The sequence below is a fragment of the Labeo rohita genome, chromosome 15, assembly GCF_022985175.1.
Source record: "Labeo rohita strain BAU-BD-2019 chromosome 15, IGBB_LRoh.1.0, whole genome shotgun sequence".
NCBI classification, from domain to species: domain Eukaryota; kingdom Metazoa; phylum Chordata; class Actinopteri; order Cypriniformes; family Cyprinidae; genus Labeo; species Labeo rohita.
This window is the reverse complement of record NC_066883.1, coordinates 32,013,229-32,039,657: the sequence shown is the minus strand read 5'-3', so window position 1 is coordinate 32,039,657 and position 26,429 is coordinate 32,013,229. Positions and strand designations below refer to the sequence as shown.

The 26,429-nt window shown below is 33.3% G+C and overlaps 1 protein-coding gene across 1 annotated transcript; it reads left to right on the top strand.

The window, feature by feature from the left end:
• The first annotated feature begins 12,375 nt into the window (after positions 1-12,375).
• si:dkey-238d18.4 (TBC1 domain family member 15) lies at positions 12,376-24,542 on the top strand. The gene is made up of 10 exons (XM_051129309.1): positions 12,376-12,763; positions 16,248-16,433; positions 16,649-16,767; positions 18,840-18,943; positions 20,107-20,174; positions 20,762-20,908; positions 21,004-21,094; positions 21,171-21,319; positions 22,767-22,908; positions 23,385-24,542. Exons 1-10 carry the CDS (start codon positions 12,517-12,519, stop codon positions 23,545-23,547), a joined length of 1,416 nt encoding a protein of 471 aa, XP_050985266.1. The 5' UTR covers positions 12,376-12,516; the 3' UTR covers positions 23,548-24,542.
• The last annotated feature ends 1,887 nt before the right edge of the window (positions 24,543-26,429 follow it).

Genomic DNA, 26,429 nt, shown 5'->3' with positions numbered 1-26,429 from the left:
CTTTAATGCTTAAAATTCTCTTTGAAAGGTCTGTGGATTAAAATAGCACTGAAAAACTGGCGAACAAGTTAATATTGCATAAAATAAATAGTTTACCCAAAAATTTAAATTTGGTGAATATTTACTCATCTTCAAGCCATCCAAGATGTTGATGAGTTTGTTTTTTTTCACCAGAACAGATTTGGAGAAATGTAGCATTGTTTCACTTGCTCACCAATGGACCCTCTGCAGTGAATGGGTGCTGTCAGAATGAGAGTTTATACAGCTAATAAAAACACCAAAATAATCCATAAGTAATCCACGCATCTCCAGTCCATTAAATAACGTCTTGTGAAAAGAAAAGCTGTATGTTTGTAAGAATTTTTTTTTAATTATTATTATTATTTTGTGATTTTTAGGTAAACAAATTCTTTAGTGTATATTCTTGATATGTGGTATTGGTTAGCTTGGGGGTGGGGGAAAACAACACAATGTTAAACCAATACCCCATGGCATATAATCTGCAACACATTTCAAGTTAGTTAAAGATTGTGTTATGTTCAATTCTATGCAATCTTCTATGCAACAGTTCAGTGCAATCCAGTATTATAATGCCGTTTCAACAGTATACTGGGTGCTAGACTGCTCGTGAAGTGAGTTTAACAGCAGTTAGTACACATGGCAATATGTTCCTCAATTCTACAACAGCTGGCACAGACTTTTGAGATTGTCATGTAGTTCCCAATAAGTATTTCTATTTTCAGATAAATAAGTTTCATTTCCTATTCTTTTTATAGCAGAAACAGAAACTTTCCACCTGAACTAGTACAATAACACTGTGTAGTGGTCTTTAACTATCATTTTCGACTTGTAAAGCTCTAAATACTTACTAAAATATCTTATTTCTTAAAGGGGTCATCAGATGCTAAATTCACTTTTACATGTTGTTTTAACATTAATGTGTGTTGGCAGTGTATGTACAAATCTACCCTATAATGATAAAAATCCATGCAGTGGTTTTTAATTAATCTGTAAAAATAATATTTCCTTTTTCAAATTGAGCAATTCTCAGATGTTTGTAGTTGTGGCGTCACACCGATAGAGGCCACTCCCACAATACTTGATTGACATGAGTGTCTTACCTCAGATCAGCTGTAACAGTCCGCCCTCTTTGTTTCGATGCCGGAGCAGTGATGTAAGTTAGACAAGAATATCTCCGATTGAGCGATTGAGGTGTTGTGTTGCTGGATGTAATAATGAACGTAGTGGTCGTCATTTACTCCCGACATCTGAGCCGCTGAAGATGCAGTTAATTACGTTTGTTTGTGACGGGAATGCACCTCCCGATCTACATATATCTGTCTACGTTCGCGCGAATCGTTCGTGATTCAGCTTCACTTACAGCAGAAGTGAGTATAAGGTTTTTTTTTTTTTTGAATCTTTGCGATCGCCTTTCCTAATAATGTGCTAGTTAGCAAGTTTAGCGGGTAAACACAGCTAAATGCGGCTAAAGTAAACAGGCTCTCCACAGAGAGAAGAGAGGGGCGGGGCAAGCAGAGTTCATTTGCATTTAAAGCAGCCTCGACCAGAATGAGATGATTTTTGAAGAGCTGATTTTGGCAAGGTAAAAAGGACGTTGTTTTACACAACCATAGAGAATTTTTAACCAAAGTATATTATAGAGTTTTTATTAAGACCCTAAAGAATCATATCAACTTGTGGAAAATGGGCATCCGATGACCCCTTTAAAATATTTTCTGTGTATTTATTGTTTCCTCAACTCAAAGGGTTAAACGGTGCCTGTAAAGCAGATGTTTTCTCCAGAAATGAAAGCGAAAGCAAAAAAGTTCATTGTACATTGTCTCTATTCAGTTTCATTGTAGAATTCTGTGACTAAATCTGCACAATTTCAAATTGTGTAATATAAGCAGCACATAAAGGAATAAACACAAATGAGTCATAATTTCCTGACCACTCCTTGAACTTATTAAACCAAAAAAAAGTGAAATATCACCTATGGCACAAATCTAAGCAACTACACCACCGAATAAACTTCCGTAAGTCTGCACTGTTCGAACTATCAACACACTTATATTTTCAGAATGTACAGACTCAGAAAAAGTACAAAAATGTCACTGGGGAGGTCTCTTTTAAAAAGCTGCTAATATGTACTTTTAAAGTAGGCTAGTAATATGTACTACTTAAACAGGAGATTGCTGGCTCTAATACTGTGTATTGTGTGGTTTTTGGTCTCCATGGAAAAATGAAAACAGAAAATGGCCTTTAACTCTATGAGTGTTTGGATTGGTACGCAGTTCACAGTATGCAGTATGGGATTGGCCAATGAATGGTCGGATGCAAAACAGGAAACTGTTCCACCCAGTCAAAGGTCAGCCTTAGAGGAAAAGTGTTGAGTGTTACTGGAGTACGCACTCAAGTAGAAAAGTCAAAATAGTCTTTTAGAGCACACCATATATGCACAGAAATTAAATATTAAATACATATTCAATTATAAATGAACTGAATTTAAACAATAATAAACCCCAATAAACTCAAAATACATTTCAGTAAAAATGCAAAATCTTAGTATGTATTTGATCATAGTATTGCAAAATACTTTAAGGAAATAAAATCATCTTTTTTTTCACTTACTGTGGAAAGAAATCAAATTTAGATAACCATCATTATTTTCGAAAGATATCACAACCAGAAGAAGGTACTACAAAAGAACATTTTTTGTAACACTTAATGGATTGTGACAGATCCGCAATCGCAAAATCTCCCTAACATATAACTAACCTTGTGTCACATTTCCAATTCAAACTGAAAAACTAGTATGAAAATAAATTCATGGGTGCCATCTAGTGACCTATTGTACAAATCAAGTCCATGTAAGGAAGGCCTAACCATGTGTTGAATCATTTTTCAATCATTTAAATATTTAAAAGATTTAAATGTTTTAGGGGTATAAAAGCACGAAAGTGAGATTTTTTTTTTTTGTAATCATTTTATAATAAAAGCAATATTTTTCTAATAATGATTTTTTTTTCTAATAATGAAAGTCATTTTTATTTAAAAATACAAATATATGCACACAATCTCTTTTATTTGTATGCCTAAAATGCTGCAAAAAAAAAATCAAGCTATGTGCATCACTTAATATTATTGTTGGCTGTTTAACATTTCTGCCTTAAACAGGTGTCAAATATTAAATGTTAAACTACATCTCATCTCTCACACAATTAAAAACTGAAGCGTCAATGAAAAACTCAATGCCTGTGAAGGTTACACCCCTGCATTTAACTTTAATGCTTATTTGTTTCTATAATCATCTTTCAATCAATCAATCAAGTGGTTAAAAAATATAATTAAGTATTGAATTGTCAAGAATTGAGAATGCACCAATGCATTTCTTTAGTTTTTTCCTTCTCAGTTCATTACTATAACAATTGATACTCTGCAATCTGCAACTATTTACTAAAAGATGTTCTACATTTGATCCATACGGATTCAGCCTAGGAAGAAAGATTAAACAATAGACACGTCTGTATATTTCCACATTAGTAAACTTGACAACAGGGGCGGACTGGGACAAAAATTCAGCCCTGGCACTGTAGCCACACCAGCCCACATTACCACACCGACACAGCCCCACCCACGGACACGCACATTCACTATTTATATTGGTGTACAGATGGTGAAATAATATAAACAGTACCATATGTAATAGATATATAAACATTTAATGTATGTGACTGGAACAAAAACAACCCGTTTATAACAAATTTATACATACAGTAAAAACTAAGTAAAAAATAATCTGTGAATCTTGTAGAGTCCGTGTGCTGTCTGTTTATGCATTTTGTCTGCTATTACTTATGATAGGAGTAACCCGTGAATGTGTATCACACACACACACACACCTTTACACACAAATGGACATGCAGCACTAGCAACACTTCAGGCTGATTTATCGTTAATTATAGCCACAGTGTTAAAAAGGCTCACATGAGCTTTTATTTTGAAGTGTTTCTGGCAATCAGCCAGTGATCTCATACTCATGTTGATTGTACATGGAAGTGTTTTAGTATCTTTATTCGTATAAGTTTTTCTGATTCCTTAATTTGTTTATTCTAATTTGTTGTAGACCACACATACACACCAACCCACATGGATACCCCAAAGTGATTGTTAGCACTTGCATGCTCAGTACTAGTTGGAAACTTTGTGGAAAGAATAAAGAATCAAAAGAATTCTGGATTGATTGCATCTCATTGTCTCTGACTGGACATCTGTGGTGAACTAGTCCCCCACTGGCAACCCCTAACTGGTTTCTATATCAGTTTTCTATACACAGTATTAGGAAACTGTCAGCATTTGTGTTAGGGTGTGTCTCTCTCATTGCTGTCTTCCTACCTCCATGATACTTGACTCTGTGCAGCAGCTGAGCTATCTGCACTGGGTCCAGAAACATTCTAGTTTTGAATAGATGAACACACGATCCAGTCAAGGGAGAACATAAGCAAGCCAATGTCTCATTTTACATTGTCTAACTATTGCATAGATATATTACACTATTGCCTGTAATAGAAGTCTATGTTCCACACTACCTAAGGATTAATTACATACTGTGCATGTATTAAATGTTTTACTTTAAAGACTAGCTATGTATTCAGAGTTCACTACAAATGCATACAGTACTATGGCTATAGCTATAGGTTCTTTTGCATGTTAGACTATATTGCTAGTAGCATACAGCAGTCTGTATACCCTAAATCCCACTTTATCTGCTGATAATGACATTTTAAAATGTACGGGAGTTCTACGCTAAGCTTACAACTGTTAAACACAGTGTAGGTTACTGTCAAAAACTGTCAGAAGTAGCGTGAATGGCGTGAAAATTACTTTGTATATTTTAGTATAATGACTTAGAAGTATATTTTCTGTTTTCTTCTTACCTCCTCTACCGCGCTACTGTCCTCCGATGCAGCAGCCGAATTTAAACCTTTCGAGAATATTTCAGTTAATTTTATGCATTTGGCAGCGTCTGATTTTAGAGCCCTTTTTTTTTTTTTTTTTGCTTTCTCGGAGCTTTTCGGCACCGCCTTTTCTTTTTTTACGGTCCATCTCTGACAATTAGCTTGTGTTGCACTTACTGTTTGACATTCTTGCCAGATTTTGATTACGTCCGCGTAACCTCTGATTGGGTCGGATTGGGTCGGCCCATCTCGAAACCAGCCGGCCGTCGCCGATTGGGCCAAATGCTTAACATTTATTATTATTATTATTATTATTATTACTATTGTCATCATCATCATCATCATCATCATCATCATCATAATATTCACATCTTGCAAGAGATAAAAGCTGCCTGCATGTAAAAACAGTACATATTAAAAAAAAAAAAAAAAAAAAAAAACTGACCGGCCCACATTTAAAAAATGGTCCGGCCCTTCTGGCATTTGCCAGAATTGACTCTATGCACGATCACTTCCGCGTTTGGTCTCAGTCAGCTCAGTTACATCCGGTGCAGCACCGGAAGCCGTTTTCGCTATTGGTTATAACTGTGTGAAACTGGAGCAGGAGAAGATGACATACTTTACTCGCTGTTTACAAGAGCTTCCCTGCATAAATGTAAATGACGTTAATCGTATCGTGAGGCAATCAGCTCAACAGTGAGAAAGGGAAGGGCTTCAAATGATATATTTAGAGTTACATCAACAATTTTGAGGGCGAGTATTCTCATGCTATCTTCGTTTCTCACAGTTTATGTCTTTGCATGTATGTATGTATGTATTTATTTATATATCTATCTAGTTACATTTTATGTACATTGCATCTTATGTGATTTTTTTTTTATTAATATACATTATGGATTTTACTTTATGAACGTTACTAACTATAAATAATATCTCAGTTTTTAGTAAGACTCAGGTGACAGGAGCGATCTGCGTGAGGGCGACATGTTTCAGGTCGATGAGGAAGTCAGAGAAGCCGCATAGTTTGGGAGTAGGAGGACTTCAGTCAAGACAATCAAGACTTTAGCTAAGCAAAGTTAAGGTTTTAAATAGAGATGCACCGATCGACCTGTGTTGTGCCAGATGTTGCTTGTGCAGCCACATCAGAACTGTTTTGTGTCTCCGTGCAACACAGCGTTTCGTTACTGAATAAATCCACGCTTTTTAACGAATCAAATGAGTCAGTGATTCAGTAATCCATTCATAAAGGCAGTTGCTTGCCTCGTTTCTGAATGAATCAGCTGTTTGAACGAATCTGTTGAACTCACGTATTTAAACAGCCTTTTGCTGCCACCTACTGGTTTGGTTTCAATTTATTTTCATTTCAATGCCTACAGGTGTAGAAAACACACACACACCAAAATAATAATAATAATAATAATAATAATAATAATAATAATAATAATAATAAAAAACGAACACAAATAATCATTTAATATTGTATTTACACAACATCACCGTACATGAAAAGTTTAACACTGCATCAAAGTTATTTATATTTGCATTTCTGCATTATAAATGTTCAGTTATATTTATGTTTACATTACTGCATTGCATCTGTTCAAAGTTATATATAGTTACATGTTTACAGTATTGTATTGAAACTATTTATTATATTTAAAAGTTTACATTCCTGCAGTGCAGACAACATTGTATAAAATATACGTTTATATTATTTATTATGAAAATAAATCTAAAATCATCAATCTTCAACAAAAGTTTTCCTGTCTTTAATCCTTTGCCCAAGCTTTCACTAATGGGCCATTCTGGTAATTACTATAATGTCTAACTATATAATACTATATTGTAATACTTAAATTATAAATCGCTGTCAAATTAATCTTATGAAAGAGTTTTGCCGCTAGTATATTTCGCTATAGAATGCGCTATGCGGAAGTAAATGGGCTGGCCGAGATTCTACCGGAAATACGTCAGCAGCGTTCGTGCATAGAGTCTATTGCCAGATGGCCAATCCGCCCCTGCTTGACAATAGTTTTTTTTATGTAAAACTAAATCACCTTATTATCATATCATATTTGTATGACTTTCTTTCTTCTGTGAAATACAAAAAAGAAGATATTATTAGATATTTTTAAGCCAATGGCTGCATTCAGCAAGAAAAAAAAAAAAAAAAATCCATTGCATCCAAGTAAACTGGTAGAATGGGAAAGACATCATATGAAGAGTTTATTTGCAAAAAGAGATAACTTTTTTTGTTTTATCATGTTTTTATTGTTTTATTGTGTTAGTTGTATTTTTATTATTATTATTATTTTTACCTAATGAAAATAACCCAGCTGCAGTTTGATTGAGATTAATTGGAATGAACAATGAAAAACATGATTTTTGAAAATTATCTGTTTTTGCAAATGAACTCTTCATACATTTTCCCCCACAAATAAAGCACATTAAGTACCTGTACTGTAAAAGACAAACTGATAACAACAGCAGAATACAGTAGTGCTCTGGCTGTTGTTGAGGTACTGACTTAGAAAGAAAATGCAAAAAAAGAAAAAAAAGAAAAAGACATCAACATCAGACACACCTCATAAATTTGACCACAAATTAGCTGCTTTGTTTAATGCGACACAGGCATGCCACTGTCACATGTCACTGTCAGAGATTTCCTGTTACCACCTAACAACGTACTGCATAGAAGGTTCTATTATTATATATTTTTTTATATATATATTCATGCATAAACATGCAAAGGAGTTTTAAAGCATTTAGCTTGCCCAACACACAAACTTTGCATGAAAAACGGGTCTAAATAGAATAATAGTTCTATAAATGGATTCAAGTCTGTAACTTGCAGGTGAGACCTTCATCCTTGCTGCACAGGAAGTGAGAGCATAACTCGTGTGAAACCCCCCCTCGCTGTCTCACGCATAAATAGATTCAGGTTCTGATAGGAACAACAATACCACAGGAAGCCCTTGATTTCTGAGCAGCTCCAAGGTAAGTCACACAAGACCAAAACAAAACAATTTACCATTTATTTCAAAAGTTGTCAGTGATCGTACCCACCCAAAACGGCAATACAGGACTGGCGAGACTTATGTAACATTTTGCATCATGTGATGCTTTCATGTTTCAGTATTTCAGCATGTCTGCTGAAACTTTCTTCACACATGATCTGTCTAGTTGCTTGCATTGAATATAACATGTAAAAAGTAATAAATAAGGACAGACAAGTTTTTTTGGAAAAAGTGTGAATTAAGTGACGCCATACCTAATGTAAAAGATTGTTGTTTTTTGGTGTTTCAAATTTACAGACAGAGATATGCTATTCTATGATGTCGTATTTGCTGCTGTCTTCTTTGCTTTTTACTCCTCAGGTAAGGTAATATATACATGGGTCAAAATGCATACATTTTTTCCTTATATTCTTTTAGAATAGTCTTTGATGACATTTTATGGTGTTTTATTTGACTATTTTAATATGTACTGACTATTCTTATATGTATTATTTTGTGTGATTATTATATGGGCCAAATGTTTTTTTTTTTTTAAATTAAAATTTTATATCCACTTTTATTGACAAAAAAGTCCAATTATAAATTATATGCACTTAACTGTTTCTATATGTGCATTCAAAGTGAAAAATAATGTCATGTGTCAGCATTCATTCAGTGAACACTGATGTGTTAAATGGTCTCGTTCCAATGGTGACAAAGTGTGTAGTTTCATACTAATATGAGCTCACTTGCATTTGCTTGCCAAGATTAGATGACTTGAGAATAATTTTGTGTTCTTTGTCACAGGAAAGGCTCACACTCAAAGCTGGGTGAAGCAGTGGCCAGGTGAAGTGTACAGGACACCCAGAGAAAACATCACCATGCACTGCCAGACTCACGGCGACATTCAAAAAGTCAAGTGTTTAGTAAACTGGTACATCAAGAACAGACATGGAAAATATGTCAGCATCGACAAACTCCCTCAGTTTAGCGGGAGGCATTCTCAAGACAAAAAAGAAAGTCACTGGCCCCAAAGCTTTACCCTGACATCCCTAGAGCTCAGTGACACTGGCAGATTCTACTGTAATTACTTATGCAGAATTAATGGCATGCATGAGCAGTACTATGGGAATGGGACTCAACTTGTTGTACATTTTAGGACTGAGAATGTGACTCAAGGCAGCCCGCTCTGTACCTCCAATAAAACAGGTAAGGATAATGTTGCAATCACTTCATTCTGGCAGAACTGTGCAACTTGGTCCAAATGATATTTTTTTTAACATTTCTAGGTCTCTCTATCTGGTTCTTATTTTTCTTTGTCCTTTTTTTTTCAGATGAAGTGGAGGGTGAATCCAGAGTATATTTGTTTTTTCTATTTCTTGTTCTAATTGTTTTATTATCAAAACTTGTTGTATTTATATTTATGACATCAGTTGCACTTTTTTCTCGTCATTAAATCTGACTCTCCTGTTTACTCTATGCAAGGCCAGTTAATTTATATAACACATTTCATAAAACATAATGGTGATACTTGTTGCATGTAAATACTTTCTATTCATCAAAGAATCCTGCAAAAAAGGCATCACGGTTTCCACAAAAAATTAAGCAGAATATATTGAATATAAATTTAAATATTGATAATAATGTTCCTTGAACAGCAAATCAGTCTATTAGAATGATTTCCAAAAGATAATGTGGCACTAAAAAAAGTAGTGTCTGTTGAAAATTCAGCTTTGCATTACAGGAATAAAGTATATTGTAAGATTTATCAAATAGACAACAGTTATTTTACATTCTAATAATATTTCACAATATTATTATTTTTTTTTAAGATTTTTTTTTTTTTTTTTTTTTTTTTTTTTTTTTTTTTTTGCCTTTATGTGATAGGACAGATCAGATAGGACAGGAAGCGAAGTGGGAGTGAGAGAGAGGGGGGCGGGATTGGGAAAGGTCCTCGAGTTGGGTTTCGAACACAGGACACCCGAAACACAAAGGCGCGCGCTTCCCACAGGTCTATCAGCGACGACACAATATTACTATTTTTACTGTATTTTTTTATATATGATTTTTTTAAAAATGCAGCTTTGGCAAACATTAGAGAAAAAAAAAATCTTACAGACCCCAAACTTTTGAACCATAGTGTATAAAAGGACATTAACTGAATTCAAAAATCTAGTGCATTTAGAGGGGTAAAGTACAGCACAATGCTTGAGTGGAAAAATGCACAAGAAAATGAAGAACATAATACATCTTCAAATACTCAAATACCATACTCAAAATACCCCTCAAGTTTTCAGTTTGATAACAGTGGAAGATCTGAATCACTGTGTGCACATTACTGCTCCCACACCGCGCTGGGACCGGGTCTTTAGACGACCAGCAGTCGCTACATTCGTTTCACAAGAAATGTTTTTTTCCAACATAGAATGCATTTGTGTACCACCTTGTATGAGGTTTGATATTAATACTGAAACCTGTGGTCCTACATCATATGACATAATTGCTAAAACCAGTCAGTTGTGGTTTAGTCACCAAAAGATTTGTTAAACTGCATTTAGAAGCTATTAGCATTTTTGGAAAAAACATTTGCTGAGATACGCTAGGTGTTAACAGGGAGGTATATGGGAACATTAATATCCGTAGAAATGGGTGTAGAGAGATTCGTTTTTTTTATTTTTTATGTGTAATTATTTCAGCTGTTGTAGGATGATGAATACTACATAGTAAATTACATGATATTATATTATATTATATTATAGGGTAGAACGGGGCTAAAGGCACACCGGGGTAAAAGGCTCCTTTGATATTATTTTCCTCTAAACCACTAGATGGCAGAAAAACATGGTGTAGCACTTTCCAAAACATCCGCTTTTCAACATACACATGCAAAATTGTCTGATCCTTTACGCGATTACGAGCAGCACCACAAAGTCGATTCTGTGCTTACTTGATCTAATATTTGATGTTTTTGAAAATGTTGTAGATTTAAGTAGCAAACGAGAATTGCTAAAATTATTCAATGTATCTTAAGACAAGGGTCTCCTTAATGATTTTCAGTTTTGTTTAAGATAATTAAAACAGCAGTTTCAAAAGTGCCCCTGTTGTTAGGGCTAAAGGCACAATAATTAACATGATAATTAATAGAAGGCTGACTTTTGCATTTGTTGACATGACATTGTTAGATTTAGATGGTAAATATCATATATCATGTTGGTCTTAGAAATAATCACCATCATACTGAAAACATTCTATTAATCATATCATATAATAAAATATAATTTGTTGTTACTACTGTAAATCTATATTAATTATTATGGGATCTCCTTTAATGCTTTCAGAAGCTTTACATTTTAAAATGATTTTGTTTCTGTATTTTAAAATATGTTTTATATGAACATAGTTTAATGAACATACATTTATTGAACAATAAATAATTATTTTATTATCAAAATAAGCAGAAAATAGTATTTTTACCATGTGTGTAGGGTAAGATGCTCCCTTGCCATATCATACATTTATGAGATTTTTAAACAATATAAACAACTTGTATGATTTATTTTCACACTAAATCTGTTGCTCCATAAATGCTCAATACAAACGTATGTATTTTTCTGCAATCATACACTCTGGGCACAGTGAAAAGCACATTTTTTTCTTAGGGGGTGCCTTTAGCCCTGTTGAACCCTATTATTTAACTCATTTATTAACCTCATCCAACACAGTGTGGGTACAAAATGAAGTTTGTAGAAAGTTGCGATAAAAGTGTATTTAATTTAATGGATGTTTAAGGGAATAGTTCACCCAAAAATGAAAATTATTTTAAGATATACTCACCCTCTGGCCATACAAGGCATAAATGAGCTTGTTTCTTCATCACAACAGATTTGGAGAAACTAACCATTACATCTTACAATGTAAATGGATCATTTGAAGTGAATGGGTGCGGTCAGAATGAGTGTCCAAACAGCTGATAAAAACATCACAGTAATCCACAAGAATCCAGTCGCCTCGTTTGAATCAAGAGAGAAATATTCACAGACCAAGGACTGTTTACAAGTCACTCACTTATAAACAAACATGTCGGTGGATTTTGACGTGAGAGGACAACAGGGAGGAAGCGTCATTATGAACTCTTTTGACCAAAAGTGACAATGTATAGTTAAAACAGCTTAATGATGAATTTGTTTATCACAAACACGCAGTTTAAAACATTTCCAAAGAGAGAAAGGGCAAAAGCGACTTACCACAAGGGGGAGACAGTGATCTTTATGTCCACAGCGGTCTTGCGGTTTCAGCTCCAAAGGCTTGAGATAAGCCTTGAGAGAGAGAGAGAGAGAGAGAGAGAGAGAGAGAGAGAGAGAGAGAGAGAGAGAGAGAGAGAGAGAGGTTCAAGTCATATGACAGAGAGGAGGGGTGTGTTCACTATCAAAACACTTTCTCGAACGTTTAAAATGAGCTTTGTAAAACACCGCCGAAGACTTTTTACCTGCTAATTTTCTCGCCTCGTGATCTCACGACAACTTAAATGCCTGAGAGGAAGAGTCTTTAAAGGATTTAACACCATGATCGTATCTTGTGATAAATCACATGTGGAAGGGAAAGGTAAAAACCATCTGGACAGTAATGGACTCGTTGGGAAGTTTAACAGAATGAAGTGCACCGTGTCTCCGGGGAAAAACGGCATCTGTCGGTCTGTCGCACCTGTGATATTACCCGAGTCTGCCTGCGCCCGCATCTCGCTGCCAGGTGTGATGGACGCAGAAGGGCGAGTGGACGAATCCAGGCTCAGGATGCATATATTTAAAAACGGTGATATTTACAGTCCCATAACATAACCAGGATAAGCTATTAGAAATGAATCAGTATAAACTGTAGGTCTAATATAATGTGTAAATATAAAATATTTAAAGGACAAAAAGCACTTTTTAAGTAAAAAAAAAAAAAAAAAAAAAAAAAGTATAATTTATTGACTGGAATATGAATGGAAGTAATGATGGGGATGACATAGGCTTACCCTACCTGTCAAAAGTTTTTGAACAGTAAGATATTCAATGTTTTTATTTTTATTTTATTTATTATTTTTTTTTAAGTAATTCTCTTTGCTCACCATGCCTGCATTTATTTGATATAAAATACAGCAAAAACAGTAATATTGTGAAATGTTTTTACTATTTAAAATAACTGCTTTCTATTTGAATATATTTTCAAATGTAATTTATTTCTGTGATCAAAGCTACATTTTCAGCATCATTACTCCAGTCTTCGGTGTCATCTGATCCTTCAGAAATCATTCTAATATGCTAATTTGCTGTTTAAGAAACATTTTATTATTATTATTATTTGTTATTATTATTATTATCATTAGTATTATTATAATCAATATTTAAAACAGCTGAGTATAGTAAGCTTTTGTAACATTATACTGTATACCAAGCTTGGAGTAAGCAGGAATATAGAATATAGGAATATAGAAATTAATACTTTTATTTAGCAAGGATGCTTTAAATCGATCGAAATTGATAATAAAGACATTTATACTGTTACAAAAGATTTTTATTTCGGATAAACTCTGTTCTTCTGAACTTTTTGTTCATCAAATAAAGCTGAGAAAAAAAAAATCTACTATTATGATAATAATAAATGTGCTTTGAGCAGCAAATCAGAACATTAGAATGATTCTGAGGATCATGTGACTAAAGTAATGATGCTAAAAATTCAGCTTTGAAATCACAGGAATAAATTATATTTTAAAATGTATTCAAATAGAAAACAGTAATTTTAAATAGTAAAACTATTTTAGAATTTTACTGTTTTTGCTCTACTTTGAATCAAATAAATGCAGACGTGAGCAGAAGAGACTTCTTTAAAAATCTCAGTGTTCAAAAACTTTTGACTGGTAGTGTAATTTCCTACAATAATTTCAACACAAGATGTTACAGCTCATCCAGTAGTAGGCTAAGTTGTCACAACAGCATCTTTAAGACACAAAGTTACAGATACACACTGCAAAACAAAACCCACAATGTCTACTTTTGAATATATAGACTGGTTTTATATAATGATGTTGGCACAAAAATTGGCTTGTCAAAATGAATTGAATGATGTTTCCCGATCAAAATTTAAAAACAATTCTGTTACTGATTCAAATGATGAAACTTCATTAACATTTTCTTTTTCTTTTTTTTTTTTTTTTTTTTTTTTTTGGCGGCATATTTTAATAAATGGCTTAAAATGCATGCTTTAAATATGTAAAAATGCAGAAGAGCTTGTGCGGGTGTTAGGTTTAGGATTGTATAATATAATACAATAATTAGGTCAAAATAAAAACATGGAAATCAATGGAAATCCCTACTGTTCTAAACAAACAAATGTGTTTGTGTATTTGCTGGTGCTGTTATCTCTAGCGATCAATTTCAATAATGTTTACTGTATTCAAGAGGAAGTAATTAACATAAAATAGCTGGATGACTGTCTGGAATCTGGCTTTCTCAAAGGTCCTCTTCTTGTCAAGTGCTGGTCAAGTGATATGTTTTCCAAACAAACAGATGATGAATGGCCTCTTAGTAATAGTGAAATCTATAGAATCTGTGCCTTGTAGAACTACAATCGTAAGATTCATGCTAACAGGATTAGTCACACTTCAGATGTGACAACAGACAGCATGGTTGCTAGTTGAATACAGTGCTCTTTTGGAGTCTAACAACATGCAGGGAATCCACTCAGTGGGTCTCTAAAGTAACTTAGCATTCATGAGATCGACTCACATTTGAAGCTTAATATTCAAGAACACGACCTAATATTACAACACAAGTATGTGGCACAAGAGTGTGGTGCAAACATGACCACATCAGTAAAGTTTAAAAACATACCACATGATTTTTAGCACAGACCGTCAACAACAGTCCTTCAGTGCATCTTCTGCTGTGCATGTGAAGGCTTCTCATCCTCAAAACACATTCCTCCTAATCGATGACATGAAACTTTGTGCAAAGCAAAACAAATTACATAATCAGCTTTGTAGGAAGGGGATAAAGCTGATATAGAAGGGGATTACAGGTTGTTTTTGTTCTGTGTGGACCCTCAAAGTCTCTCTGCCCCGACTGTGCCAGCTCATTGTGAAATGCTGAGTTGCTAATGCTAATATGATGCGGACGCTGAGGTTTGACTTGTTCTCTCTGGTGTGACACATTCCTTTAAAGTGATGCAATTAAATGTTGGTATCTTAACAGTGATGACGCTCGGTTTGTTTAGTCAATACATTTGTTTAAACTGTTTATTTGTTTAATACTAATGTATTGGCTTTCCAATCAATTGTATTCAAGAACATTGACAATATCAACTGATATTCCTTAGTAAACAAGTTATCAATTACTTAACAAGTTTAAAAGGTTGTGCAACTGGGGGCATCACAGTGTTATTGTAGTAACATTAAGATACTATTTAGTTTTTAGAAGTATATTTTTTGTTTTTACATGTTCAATTCATTTTAATTAAGATTTAAGTATGGATTTGTCCATTATAGTGTGTATTTTTTATGTGTGTATGTCAATTATGTATCATTTTATTTCTTATTTTTTTTAGTTATTTTAGTATGTTGTTAAACTTATTAAAAAGAGAAATGTTGGCCTGCCAACTAGCTGGAATAGAAAGGTTTAAAATTTAATTGTATTTAATTTCAGTTTATTTTATTAGAGGTTAACATTTATTTTATTTCAAGTGACCAAATGTTATTGTTTTAGCATTTTTAGCTCTTTTTTTAATGCATTATTTATTTATTTATTTATTTTTCATTTTCTCTGAATTACAGCTCTCCAAAATAGTTTACTTGTCAATTAAAGGAACTGACACTGAACATTTTGACATTTACAGTATTATTAGAAACAGAAGTCATCATAGTTGAGCAAACTGTGATGGTGAACGAAAACTACAACAAAAATAATAGTGTTTGCATTAGCACCAATAGCAAACAAAATATACTTTTCCACAAAAGTGTTCTTCTGACTTTCCAAATGATTACATTAGAGTCAGAAGTGAGAAAGACAAAGTCACGTTCGTCACCCCTTAGCCATTGCATAGAAAACACTCACACAGCAGCATTAAGCAATTTTCTGTTAGTTAAGTTTGAAAAAAAAAATACAATATGAAAAAACTTAGATTTATGATGCTAATAACGGAAAACGCGTCATCACAGCCTGTGAAATGGGTCCATCGTGAAATAGCACATACCCCAAGCCATGTGTTCTTAGTGTATCATCCTCAGATGTGTGATTTCTGTCCTGTTTTTGTGATTCAGGTGGCGTGGACCCTAAAGAACGTGGTCTGGTATGGCGCTTTCTGTTTGGCATGTACCCCTGCAGCTCTACAGCTCTGGAGCGCCCCCTACTGCTGGAGCAGATGGCGGTGCGCTATCAAGTCATGAAGAGGAAATGGCAACAGCTGCTTCCTGGAGCCGTTTGTCTGCGCCTTAATGGCACTGATGGTAAATTATATGTCTGAGCAGAACAAACACTTATAATATGCGACAGTTAGCTCTTATCAGCTCTTACTTCCTGCAATAAAATATTCAGCCATGATATGGAAACCCTCTGGTGTATAAAACAACTCACAAGTTGCGGTGATGTTGAATCACCACTAATAATATTCTATTCTCTCTATTTCTGTTTTTTTGTTTGTTTGTTTTTTTTTGTACCTTAGCTGAACTGTCGAGAGCAGTGAAGTTTTTCGACCAAAGACAGGACAGAGAGCAGCATAAACAGCATTATGAGTCAGAAGAGGACAGAGAAATGATGTCCTTTTTGCAACTCCAGGCTCAGGTAAAATACCTGCTTAAAAGAATAATTCAGCCAAAAATGAAAATTGTCCTTATTCACTCCGCTTCATGTCGTTCCAAACCTATGGAAGCCCATTACCACCACTAAATACAAAATAAAAAATATATTGCAACTTTTTATCTGACAATTGACTTTTTTTCTCAAGAGTTGTGTGAACTTGCAATTGTGAGTTATAAAGTCAGAATTGTAAGATGTAAACTCGCAATTCTGAGAAATGAAGCCAAAATTCCAAGATATAAATTCACAATTGCAAGTTATAAAGTCAGAATTGCTTAATATAAACTTGCAGTTGAGTTATAGTCAGAAGTGCGAGATATAAACTTTCAATTCTGACTTTTTTTTTTAAAATTGTGTGATATAAACTCACAACTGCAAGAAATGAAGTCAGAATTGTGAGATAAAAACTTGCAATTCTGACATTTTTCTTGCAAATGCGAGTTTGTATCTCGTAATTCTCTTTTTTCTTACAATTCTGACTTTTTTTCTCAGCACTGAGATACAAACTCGCAATTGCGAGTTAGAAAGCCCAGTTTTGAGGGGAAAAAATAACTGATATGTTCTCAGAGTTGCAAGTTTATATCTCACAATTCTGACTTAACTCCCAAATGCATGTTAAAAATTCAGAATTATATTTGCAATTCTAACTTTATAACATGCAATTGGGGAAAAAAAAGTGACAATTATGAGATATATTCTCACAATTCTGAGAAAAAAAATCACGTAATTTTGACTTAATCACTTGCAGTTGTGAGCTTTAAAATTAGCATTTCTTTCTGGCTGCTTTGTATAGGTTGCTATGTAAGTGCTGGTACTTTTTATTCTTTATGTTTTTGTCTTAGGACAACTTTGATGAACTTTTTTGATCCACTCAAATGTTGACTACTGTGTGTGTGTGTGTGTATATATATATATATATATGTATATATGAAGAGTTCAGATTCAAAACCAGCTAAAAGCCATCTTGGTCAAAAATGAGATAATGATAGTGACACATATTATACGTCCATCAAATACTTTTTCTTCAAACTCGCTAAAACAGCAGCCTCAGCCCAATCAGAAGTACCGGTACTTACATAGAAACCTATACATCTGAGCCTGATAAAAAGGCATTTTTTAAAGAAAGGCGTCAGAAGGATTTAGCTGGTTTTGCATTGAACTCTTCATATATATATATATATATATAGTCAACATTTGAACTATAATATTTTTATAATGTTTTTTTTATTTATTTATTTTAATGATTTATTTGTGTGATGCAAAGCTCAGTTTTCATTAGTTGTGTTACACCAGTCTTAAGTGTCACATGATCCTTCAGAAATCATTCTAATGTGCTGATTTATTATTTATTAAACAGTTGTGCTGCCAAATATTTTTCTGAAACCCTTTTTTAGAATTCCTTGATGAATAACAAGTTAAAAAGAGCAGCCTTTATTCAAAATATAAATATTTTTTAACAATGTAAACCTATGCTATCGTTTTTTTATTAATTAAACACATCCTTGGTGAAGAAAAGAAAAGAAAGAATATAAATTTAATGAACAGTAGTGTTATATTGTTAGAAAACCTTTCTATTTTAAATAAATGCTGTTCTTCTTAACCATTTTTTGATCAAAGAATCCTGAAAAAAAGTATCCAGCACTGATAATAAATCAGCATATTAGAATGATTTTTGAAGAATCATGTGACACTGAAGAGTATAGTAATAATTCTGAATTTACCAAACAGTTTTGTTTTCCATTTACATAGTAAATGGATCCCCCACTTACATAGTATGCACAAAAATTCTGTAGAAGTCAATGAAAACTGAAACTGCCTGGCAGAATATCTTTATATTTTAATATATATAACTTAGAAATTAATTATAACTTGCATTATTGGGTGGACCTTCACTTTAATTTCCTCCTAAACAATATATCACATGTGAAACTGTACAGTTAGTACAGTCAGGTGGTTAGAGGAGCTAAAAAAATAAAAGAGCTTGGTGACATCAGCAGAAAAATAAAGGCATTTTAAAATTTGAAGTTATTGTATTTCATGCTGACTTTATTGTGCAGGTGCTATTTGAACGGGTAAACTTTGACTTGGAAGAGCTTCAGGAGGCTATACGCATCATTGACAAAGATGTTCCCCGAACCGATCGATATCTTCCATACTACCGGTGAGAACTTTTTTTATTAGTGTATTTTAATATGTTAAACAAAGAACATATCAGTCATGGAATATTGGAAAAGCAATTATGGTTACAATCCTTTTACAGCTTCTAAAAAGAATTTTTAAAGTTAAATATTGACAAATCCTTATAGTATGAGGCAAGAGGGTGAAGAAAATATAGTTATTAATGATAAACTTATTGTTTACATATTGTATTGACTTTTTATTGTGCTCATTATCGAAGACAGACATTCTCCCTTCAGTTCTCATTTACTCCTGTTTTATTTATTATGTCTACTCATTTCCTTACAGGAAAGGCTTCCTTGTTCCTTGTTGTTATTTCTGTGTTTAATTATTTACCTCTATGTCTACATAAAACATTTCTATCTTCATGTCCAGTCCATGATCTTGTACAGTGTTAATGTGTGTGGTGTGTTTGCAAGGGTTCGTCAGTATTCTTTATTTCTGCTGAAGAAAGCAGAAGTCAATCATTTCTTTCTCAAGTTTGTTTAAACAAACCACAAGGAGTTGCCTCATTTTTTGCATCACTAATGTGGGTTTCCAGCGAAAAGTAAACATGTCATTGCCACACCAATCTATCAAACAACCTTGGAGCTCAACGTAAATAACACTCACGAGTCTGTCTCATCATTTTACTGTGGTTAATCAGTAACTAGTTTTGAGTAGAGTCAACTCGGCTCACTTCGAAAAGCATGCTTCAGTATCCAAGTACATACAGAATTCACAATAAGAGCAGAAATGCTGGTTATAATTGCATATCTAATTGCAAATATAGGCATGCAATGATTACACATAAAGACATTTAAAAAGTGTAAATGATATTTTAGAAAGAATATGGGAATGTAATGCTTTTCATCAACACCAAACACAAACTTTATACATACCAGTCATCTTTTTTTCTGATAACAATATCCCTCATTTTAAATATTTTTGCAGATATAAAATGATAAATGACTGATTTAATTTAATGTGAGCGTTTTAACAGAGTAAACACAACTTTGATACAATCACACATTGCATGTCTGTATTATTGTACCACAGTTGTTTTTACCTTTTAAAATGTTCCAATTAAATTTAATGAAATTAGTACTTTGAAGAATAAAGAACTGCTTGGAGAAAGAGTTTCTAATCACTTGTGTTTCATCACAGGAATGAAGGTTTGGGTAACCTGCTTGTGTTGAGAGATATCCTAATCACATATGCTGCTTTTCACCCAGGTACGTGATTGTAAATACACTTTTGGGTCAGTCAGATACTTTTTAAAAGAAATCAATACTTATAATTTAGCAAAGGGACATTAAATTGTTTAAAATTGACAGTAAAGAAATGTAAATTTAAAAAATGTCTTTATAACAAGAAGAGTTTATAACAAACATATTAAACAGCACAACTGCTGTTAACAATGATGATAATAATAAGAAATGTTTCTAGAGCAGCAAATCACCATATTATAATGATTTCTGAAGGATCATGTGACACTGAAGACTGGAGTAATGATGCTAAAAGTTCAGCTTTGATCACAGGAATGAATTCCAATTTACCAAATATTGTAAAATAGAAAAGTTATTTTAAATTGTTCGAAATATTCGTGATTTTACTGTATTTTTAAGCAAATAAATGAAGCATTGGTAAGCATAGTAGATTTTATGAAGCCTTACCAACCCCAAACTTTGTAACTGCGGTGTTTGTGATCTTATTTTTGTTTGCTGATGTAGGGCGACATCTAGTGGTTAAACTGTGAAGCACTGTCTTTGCATATTCATTGTCTAACTTCATCATCCGTTTGCTTCTCTGGTCTCTGCAGAAGTAAGTTACGCTCAGGGTATGAATGATCTGTGCAGTCGCTTTTTGGAGGTGCTGGACTCAGAAGTGGACACTTACTGGAGCTTCTCCTGCTACATGGAGAAGTTTTCCAAAGACTTCCAGGCTGATGGACTGTATCGCAAAATGGGTGGGTTGTCTTTGTGTTACTAAACTGTTATGAACACTAATAATTATACAATTTCTCACTGAATCTATTGTTTTCTTTCTGAATGTGTTTTTTAGAGTTGGAAGCTGCTTTACTGAAAGAGCTGGATCCTCAACTACACTCTCATCTGGTCACAGAAAACATGGAAAAAATCACTTTTTGTCATAGGTGTGTTTCGATTTCTTTTTTCTTTTCTCTTCTCTTTTTGTCACTACATAAAACTTTTTCTTTGTCTTCTATTCAGGTGGCTTCTGTTAGGCTTCCAGCGGGAGTTTGAGCACAGCGATGCTCTACGTCTGTTTGAGATTCTCAGCTGTGATCACCTGGAGCTCATCTCAGAGCAGGTGGATCGGGCTCGATATCAGGAGAGACTGGCACGCAGATGCAGCCTGGGTAAGAGATCCTTCAGCTAGCTTTTTAAGAAACCTCAAAGGAGAAGTTCAAAAAAATTACAGATAATTTACTCACCCCATTTGTCATCCAAGATGTTTGTGTCTTTCTTTCTAAAGTCGTAAAAAAATTATGTTTCTTGAGGAAAACATTCCAGAATTTCTCTCCATATAGTGGACTTCAGTGGTGCCCCTAAATTTGAACTTCCAAAATGCAGCTTTAAATGGCTCCAAACGATCCCTTCCGAGGAAGAAGGGTCTAGCGAAACGATCAGTCATTTTCAAAACAAATTGAAAATTTATATACTTTTTAACCTCAAATGCTCATCTTGTCTTGTCTTTGCAATGCACATAGTTTGTGTAATCCGAGTCAATACAGTTAGGGTAGGTTGAAAAACTCCCGTCTCGTTTTCTTCTTCAACATCAAAATCGTCCTACATTGCTGTTTTACCTTTTTTTGTAAAGGGCGTTTGATCTTCTTTGCATGTTCACTTTGTAAACAATGGGTTGGTACTTCTGCAGCGATGTAGGATGATTTTGAAGTTGGGGAAGAAAACAAGATGGAAGTTTTTCGACATACCCTAACTATATTGACCGTATTGACCCGGGAAAAAAAAAAGAGTTCACGCAGATCTAGACAAGATGAGCGTTTGAGGTTAAAAAATATATAAACTGTCAGTTTGTTTTAAAAATTAGCATTTTGCTAGATAAGACCCTTCTTCCTTAAACATCATTTTGAAAGTTCAAACTTGGGGGCAAGTTTGAACTATATGGACATAATTCCTGATTTTTTTTTTTCCTCAAGAAACATTTTTTCTTATCACTTAGAGAAAAAAGACACAAACATCTTGGGTGACAATGGGGTGAGTAAATTATCTGTAAATTTTTGTTTTGGACGTGAACTTCTCCTTTAAAGGCATAGCTCACCCAAAAATGAAAATTCTCTTGTTAATTCCTTTCATGTTGTTCCAAACCCATAATACCTTTGATTACCAATTACCAAATTATGATATTTTTGATGAAATCCTAGAGCTTTCTGACCCTGCATAGACAGTAACGCAACTGACACGTTCAAGGCCCAGAAAGGCAGTAAGGACAAGCTACATATTCTCGTAGCGTCATAACATTACAGTTGAACCACTGATGTCACATGGACTATGTTAACAATGTTCTTACTACCTTTCCGGGCCTTGAATGTGTCAGTTGCATTGCTGTCTATGCAGGGTCAGAAAGCTCTCAGATTTCATCAAAAATATCTTAATTTGTGTTCTGAAGATGAATCATGGTCTTATGGGTTTGGCACGACATGAGGGTGAGTAATTAATGACAGAATTTTCATTTTTGGGTGAACTATCCCTTTAATCCTACATCTTAAACATTTATTTTTTAAATACTGTTTATCAAGCCTAAATGGTGAAAGATAAATATTAATTTATGACTGTGATCTCCAGAGGATGAACCTATGATGGAGGTCCAGACCATAAACCCAGACTTCACTTTTGAACTCTTCATGTGTGCTGCCATCTTGCTGGAGAACAGAGAAGCTTTGCTCAGCTGCAAAAATGAAGCTCAGCTCATACAGTTTACCAGCAGGTGTGTATGTGGTGTAGATTGGTTGATTGGTAGATTGGTATGATTCATTGTAATGTAGATTAAATTGATCTCTACAGGCGGGGTTATTATTGTTAATGAAAACTAAAATTCTAACAAAAAAATGTCATTACTAGAAATAAACGAACTGAAATAGAATAATAAAAATAATTGCTAGTTGCCGAGGCAATATTTATTATTTTTGTTTAGGTTTAGCTAAATTAAATACTAAAACTTAATTAAAAAGCTATTTAAGAGTGGCTTCTGGGAGCAAACAGTTCTTATATATACACAATACAAAAATGTGTTTGCACTGTCTTTAAAATGAATGCAAGTTTTTATCTAATTTTTTTTGTTTTGGTTTTTATCAAATGCAGTGACTTAAATGTCACTTTTAAGTTTAATATGTTTAGAAGCTACTATATAATACACTTTTCATTCATGGAGCACAAGAATCTAATCATGTTGTCCCTGATTAGTCTGCAGGGCAAACTGGATCTGAATAGCACCCTGAAAAAAACTGAGGAACATTTTTACAACTACTGCAAACGCTCAGCCTGGAACTATTTGAGTGGTCACTGTCGCATGCGCAAGAGCAAAGAGGACCACTTTTTATATCAACTCCGTAACCTTTTCTCATGAGACCGAAAGGCCTACATGGAATTTTCTAAAAAAACGGTTTTGTTGACAGAAACCCATGAAAAAATGTGACATTATGTTCCATTGGGACTTTCATTTTATTCTAAAGAATGATGCTGCTTTTAACCAGAGTTTTGTACAGGAACCAGATGGACTCCTTCAGTATGTAATCTTAATTTGTATGGCTTCTATTGTGTTGCCAGAATTTATGAAAGACGAACTCAAAACACTAATCAAATTAGATAATCAAATAAGAATTGTATATAACTTTTAACTTGACGCGTTTGGGAATTTATAGATATTTGATAGTACTGAAGACTTGATTAAAGAAATAGTTCACCCAAAGATGGAAATCTGCTAAAAAATGTACTCACCCTAAGAGCATGCAAGATGTAGATGAGATTGTTTCTTCATCAGAACTAGGGTTGCAAAGGGGTGGAACATTTCCGGTAAATTTCTGGAAGCCTTCCAAAAAAAAAGTTCCAAAAGAACGTTTCCACTATTTCCTGGAAATTTTCAAAATCTTTGCAACAGAACAGATTTGGAGAAATTTAATATTGCATTTGCTTACCAATGGATCCTCTGCGGTGAATGGGGCCGTCAGAATGGAAGTCCAAATGGCAGATGCTGAAGTGATGCTGAATTTCTTCAAATCTGTTCCCACTAAGAAACACGCCTTGGGATGGTCTGAGGATGAGTACATTTTCATCAAATTTCCATTTTTGGGTGAACTATTCCATTAAGCTTATTGACTGCAGAGATGCTCTTTTTAAGGTGAAGAATGTAATGTTAAAATTTGTTTCATTTTTGTGCAGGATTTTGTAGTGCGCTACGGCTTTGAAAACAGAAAGCCGAAATCTTTATTGCTGATCTAAGCGAGATCTGAGTTGTGAGTATTATTCAGTCTCAGAAACATCTGGTGCTTGCGTATTGGTCGCATTAGAGCACAATATAATAATAGAAACGCAGTCTCAGTTCTGAGAAGCTCTAGAAGACCCTCTGTGGTGTTGTCTTACCAATCGTAGAGTGCTCAAGTATGTTCTGATCAGAAATAGCACGTTGAACCAGGACACCTTTCACTTTGAGACCACACTGCATTGGTTTTATAATGTAAGAGGCACAATATGTAAGAGTATGGAATATTGCACATTTGGTGATTATTTATTAAAAGCTGACACACTATGACACAGTTAGTGAGGGAGTGCTGTTAAAGTTGTTTTCTAACAATACGATATGAGTGAGCAATACTTTTTGGGGTACGGATACTTAATGATGTCCACTGATGTTTGGATTGTATTTTGAAATTTTGCACAGCTTGTTTATGTTTTAATTAATGTAGCAATAATGAATAGACACTGCAATGTTAAACAGAATGAATGAATCAACTGTTTATTTTTAATGAGGTGAGTGTTCATGTCATTCATGAACTGTGTGTGTGGGAGAGAGTGAGTGAGTGATACTGAGAGTGAGTTTTATTTTAAGATTACTGTGTGACATTTGAGCTATTAGCTTCTAGTAGTCACTTCATAAAGAATAGACTAATGCATGCTGGCCTAGTCTACTGCTGTAGAGTCTACTGCTCTATTAAATATTCATGTGAAATAAAGTGCGGTGATTTGAATATGACTTTTTTTTTACTTGTCCCATTAAATCTAAGTTATGATACATGGCTCTTTTCCCGAATAGGGCACAAATCAAAATTCATTATATTAGCTATTATGACAAGTGTATAATCTTATTCCATTTTTTTTTTTTTTTTTTTTTTTTTTTTTTTGTACTGCATTCGCCAAGTTTAGGGTTGATCCTGTTACTCACATTATTGTAAGAAAAGTTATTCTCAAATAAATATATTTTTTTTTTTTAATTAATGTGATTATTATAAAACATTTAATTAATTTTAGGAATATATAAATTAATTTAGGCTATATTTGCAACCCTGTTACTGAATATTTGTAGTACATTTTGATGTGTGTTTTTTTTAAATCACATACCAGTTATTATAGGAAATTCTTAAAGAAGTATATATATTTTTTTATAATTAACAGGAAATACAAAATATTTATTAATTTAGTTATATAGATCAATTTAGGCTACATTTGCAACTCTGTTGCTCAGTAATTGTTTTGTTTTGTTTTTAATTATACGCAAAAGTTGTTTCAAAAAAATCTCTAAGAAATATGTTTCTTTTATTTTTTGTAAAATATGAAATAATTTAATAAAAGTTAAAGTTTAATAAAAAGTTATATCAATTAATTTAGAAAAAAACTTACAACACTGTTGCTCAATAATAATCACTGTTATAACGTTTTGTTTTATTTTTATTTTATTTATTTTTGCTGTTAAAATCATACACCAGTTATTGTGGAAAAATGTATTTTTCTTTAGTTAATAGGAAATTGAAAGTATGTATTTATTTAGTTATATAGATTAATTTAGGATACCTGTGCAGCCCTGTTGCTCAATAATTTGTTTTACATTTATTTTTTGTTGTTTCAAAAGTTGTTTTAAAAAAAATCTCAAATAAATATTTTTCTTTAATAGCAAATATAAAATTATTTGTTTATCTAGTTATATAAAATAATAGCTATATACATTAAATTAGTCTAAATTTACAACCCTGTTGCTCAATATCTATAATAAAGATTATTATTATTAGTTTATATTTTTTTTATTATTGGTACTATTATTATTTTTTTAAATCATACATCAGTTATTGTAGGAAATTGTCAAATAAACATTTTTTGCTTTAATAGGAAATACAAAATATTTATTCATTTATTATATAGATTAATTTAGGCTATTTGTGATCCTGTTTTCTTTTGTTAAAATCACACAAGTTATTTCAAGAACAAATTCTTTTTTTTAATGAATTTTTTAAATGTATT